The following is a 4,549-nucleotide window of genomic DNA, read 5'->3' on the forward strand; positions in this document are numbered from 1 at the left end:
CAGCATAACAAAACCAAATAGAAAAGGGGCCTCCGCGTCCATTGGAGAGGGTACGCCGCTGGCCATGAAAAATCTCCTCGAAGCATGGCTAACCAATACGTTAGTAAGCGTTCTCAACAGACCTGCTCCATGCACGACCATAGAAACAGCAAGAGCCCATATAATGAAACGAGCAAACGAGCTCACAATATTACTAACAATGCAGGTGACAGTGTCCTCGCCGCCGTTCTAAAGAGGATGAAAGAAATGGAGAATGAAAACAAAACGCTCAAAGATCAAATGAAAGAACACCAAGAACGAGTCGACAAGAAACTGGACGCCCCTAAGCTACTTCCAAAGAGGGACGCCGATAGATTCATAGAACAACTATATAGCGAGGAAGCAGCCCCATATTCCATACCAAAGACCTTCAAAATGCAGCCATATCTCAGGATATACGACGGAACAGCTGACCCTGAAGATCACGTGACTCATTACGTCACCGCCGTGAAGGACAACGACCTCACCAAGGAATAAGTGTCCTCTATTTTGCTGAAGAAATTTGGCGAAACCCTCACGGGGGGGAGTATTAACATGGTATTCACAGCTACCAACCCATTCCATAGAAACCTTCGAAGAAATGGCCGATAAGTTCGTAACGGCGCATGCCGAGGCCAAGAAAGCCGAAACAAAAGTAAGCGACATCTTCACCATCAAGAAGTCCTTAGGAGAGGGACTGAAGGACTTCCTTGCCTGATTCAACAAGGTAAGTATGACCCTACCAAACGTGTCCGAAGGGATGGTAGTCGCGACCTTTCAGAACGGGTTGAGTAGAGAAGGTTCAAGAGTGACCAGAAAATTGCTGAGCCGGTTGATGAAGTTCCCTCAATCCACTTGGGATGAAATTAACAATGCTTACTGTGCCAAAATCGGAGCATATGATGACGACCTCGTACCAACTCACGGCTCGTCTCGGCACAAGCCGAACCCAGGAAAAAATAAAGAGACAACATAAAGAGGGATCACCCGATCTCACGACCAAATAGGGAACGACATCAACCATACGTCAGGGCCCCCGCCCCGTATTCCTTCCATTATGATAAAGGCCCATCTAGGCCGACGACGGGGACTCATCGGAACGAGATAGGTATGCCCCCTTATTGTCTGCTCACAAATTATTTTTGTCACCTACAGAAATAGTCTATGCCTTGGAAAAACTCGTAACGAAGGAGAAGTGGCCGCCAATCATGAGGTTCGACCCAAGCACCAGAAAATCTGACGTTGTCTACGAGTTCCACCAGGAGCTCGGACACAAGATAGAAGACTGCATCGCCCTTGGGAGAGAGGTTGTAAACATGTTTCATCAGGAACACCTCAAAGAACTGCTGAGCGACACGGGGAGAAATAACTTCGCTAGAGGTCGTGAACGCCAAGGCCCACCGAAGCCCCCATCGCCAACTCGCACCATCAACAAGATCATCAGTGGCTGCGACGAAGCCTCCATCAATGTCGTCAAATTCACTGCCACTCACAAGCTCAAAAGATCTATCACCCACGAACGGTATGATGGACTCGAAGAAAGTATTATCTTCAATGAGTTAGATGCCGACGGTTTGACTTTCCTTCACAATGATGCTCTTGTCATTAATTTACGAGTTTTAGATACTGATCTCAAAAGTATCATGGTAGACGATAGGAGTGGAGCGTGCATTATCCATCCCCGAGTCCTCACCCAGATAAGACTCGAGGACAAGATAGTGCCACACTGCATCATACTAACCGGTTTTAATAATGCAGTTGAATGGACATCGGGTGAAATTACACTCTCTGTCTTGGCCAGTAGCATAACTCTAGAGACAACTTTCCACATTATGGACCAGGCCATCGCATACAATGCTATAGTAGGATGACCATGGATACATCCCATGAGAGTCGTCCCCTCCAGCATATCCCAAGTAATCAAATTCCCAACACCTTGGGGGATATTCAGCATAGGGGAGAACAACGCACATCTCGAGAATGTTACCGCATCGCCTTAGACAACACAACAACCTAACAGAAGAAAGACAAGGAAAAGAGGCATAGCAATCAACAGGGTGGAGGTCAATGCAAGACGAGACCAGGGATGTCATCATGGATCCCGAAACGGTTGAAGCTGCAGACTCAACTATAGAGGACCTCGACCCCATTCAATTAGACCCCAGCAACTCCAGCAAAAAGGCCTACATCGGCTGCAAACTCCGAGAACCAGGTAAATTCATTCAATTTTTAATAACTAACGCAGATTTGTTTGCCTTCAGCCAAGCAGATATGTCGGGCATCCCCATAGAGTTCTCCACACACAAATTAAACTTCAATCCATTCTACCTCTCGATAAGGCAGGTCAGATGAAAATTCAACCCTGTCATCAATGGTATCATCCACGAGGAGGTGGAGAAGCTATTAGAAAATGGCTCCATCAGGGAGTCGAAATACCCCAAGTGGATCGCCAACGTAGTGATGGTCAAAATGAAAAATGGGAAATCGAGGATGTGTGTTGACTTCACGGACTTGAACAACGCATGCCCGGAGGATTAGTTACCATTACCACATATCAACCAACTCATCGACGCGATAGCCGGGCACGAGCTGTTGAGTTTTTTGGATGGATACTCTTAGCTATAACCAGATACTTATGGAAGAAGAGGACCCGGAGAAAACCACGTTCATCACCCACCGAGGAACATATTGCTATAGGGTCATGCCATTCGAGCTTAAGAACGTAGGAGCTACCTATCATAGATTAGTCACAAAAATGTTCAAAGATCATCTTGGCAAGACCATGGAAGTATATATCAACGATATGTTGGTCAAATCCGTAAAGGCGGAGAACCATATCGACCATTTGAAGGAAGCTTTTGACAAACTGAAACGGTACAGAATGAAACTATACCCAGAGAAATGCTTGTTTGGCATAGCCTTGGGGAAGTGTTTGGGCTTCTTAGTGTCACTACGGGGGATCGAGGTCAACCCAGACCAAATCAAAGCTATCGAAGGTATACCGGAGAAACTGATAAGAAACAGGTCCAAAGGTTGACTGGTCGACTCGCCACCCTATCGAGATTTATCTCACGGTTATCCGACAGATGTCACAAATTTTTTGGCGTACTCAAAAAGGATAACGACCTTGAGTGGACACCCGTGTGCGTACAAGATTTACGAGAGCTAAAGGCGTATTTGTCATCACCACCTCTGCTATCAAAGACCGAACCCGGGGAGCATCTACTCATCTACTTGGCCATCTCCGAAGTGGAAGTAAATGCAGTCCTGATACGAGAAAGTAAAGGTAAGCAATCTCCCATTTATTATATTAGCAAACACTCATCGACGCCGAAACGAGGTACCCACACCTCGAGAAACTAGCCCTGGCACTGATCATAGCTCAAGAGAGCTTAGACCCTATTTCCAGTGCCATCATATCTCGGTCGTTACCACCTTTCCTCTGAGAGGCGTTTTACATTAACCCGAATTATCGGGGAGGCTGGCCAAATGGGTTATCGAGCTAAGCGAGAACGATATCATATATCAGTCGCGAACAACGATAAAGTCACAAGTTTTCATTGACTTTATCGCAGACTTCAGTGCAATAATGCCTGAGGTCGAGAAGGAAGTCATCTAAGCTTCTCTCCAAACACAATGCCTCTGGGTAATATACACCGACGGCACATCCAACTCTTTCGGATCCGGACTGGGACTAATACTCAAGGTCCCTACCGGCGAAATAATTCACCAGTCCATAAAATGTCCAGATATGACTAGCAACGAGGCTGAGTATGAGGCCGTAATTGCAAGATAGAGACTAACACTCAAGTATGGGGCGAAGCGGTTAAAGCTCTGTTGTAATTCCTAGCTTGTAGTCAACCAAATCGCATAGACTTTCCAAATCAAAGAACAAAGGTTGCAAAAATATCAGACCAAAATCTGCAAGTTACTGTCCAAGTTTGACGAATGCCAGCTCGACCAGATCCCGCGTGCAAAGAATGTTGAAGCGGTTGGCCTCGCCAAATTGGCCGCAACCACCAAAAACATCACGGCCGGGGATAAAAGTGTGGCCCACCTCCTCAACTCGTCGCAAGACCAAATCGAGGTAAGATCTGTAAGTTTAACTTGGGATTGACGCAATCATATTATCGCGTACTTGAAGGATGGCACACTCCCAAACAACAAAAAAGAAGACAAAAAAACTCAAAATGCAGGCATCCAGATACAACCTCCTCCACAGCGCCCTATACAAGAGGACATATAGTGGCCCTCTAGCAAAATGATTGGGCCCAAACCAAACCCAGTGCATCCTCGAATAAGTCCATGAAGGCCATTGTGGCGCTCATTTCAGCGATCGAGCGCTTGTTAGGTGCCTCATACGGGAAGGATACTACTGGCCCACCATGAAAAAGACGGCTCAGATTTTTTGAAGAAATGCGAACAATGTTAGAAATACGCCCCAATAATTCACCAAGCAGGCGAGCATCTTCACTCAGTTACCTCTCCATCGCTGTTCATCAAGTAGGGAATGGACATCGTGGCCCCCTCC

At 46.4% G+C, this 4,549-nt stretch overlaps 1 protein-coding gene across 1 annotated transcript; it reads left to right on the forward strand.

Annotated features, from left to right (window-relative positions):
- The first annotated feature begins 1,226 nt into the window (after positions 1–1,226).
- Positions 1,227–1,889, forward strand: LOC107795868 (uncharacterized). Its single transcript, XM_016618575.1, has one exon. The coding sequence runs from the start codon at positions 1,227–1,229 to the stop codon at positions 1,887–1,889; it is 663 nt and encodes a 220-aa protein (XP_016474061.1).
- The last annotated feature ends 2,660 nt before the right edge of the window (positions 1,890–4,549 follow it).

Source organism: Nicotiana tabacum, chromosome 19, assembly GCF_000715075.1.
Source record: "Nicotiana tabacum cultivar K326 chromosome 19, ASM71507v2, whole genome shotgun sequence".
In the NCBI taxonomy this organism is placed as follows: domain Eukaryota; kingdom Viridiplantae; phylum Streptophyta; class Magnoliopsida; order Solanales; family Solanaceae; genus Nicotiana; species Nicotiana tabacum.

What these genes read in the sequence shown, in the direction of transcription:
- LOC107795868 (XM_016618575.1), top strand. Translation starts at nt 1,227, where the DNA reads ATGAGGTTCGACCCAAGCACCAGAAAATCTGACGTTGTCTACGAGTTC.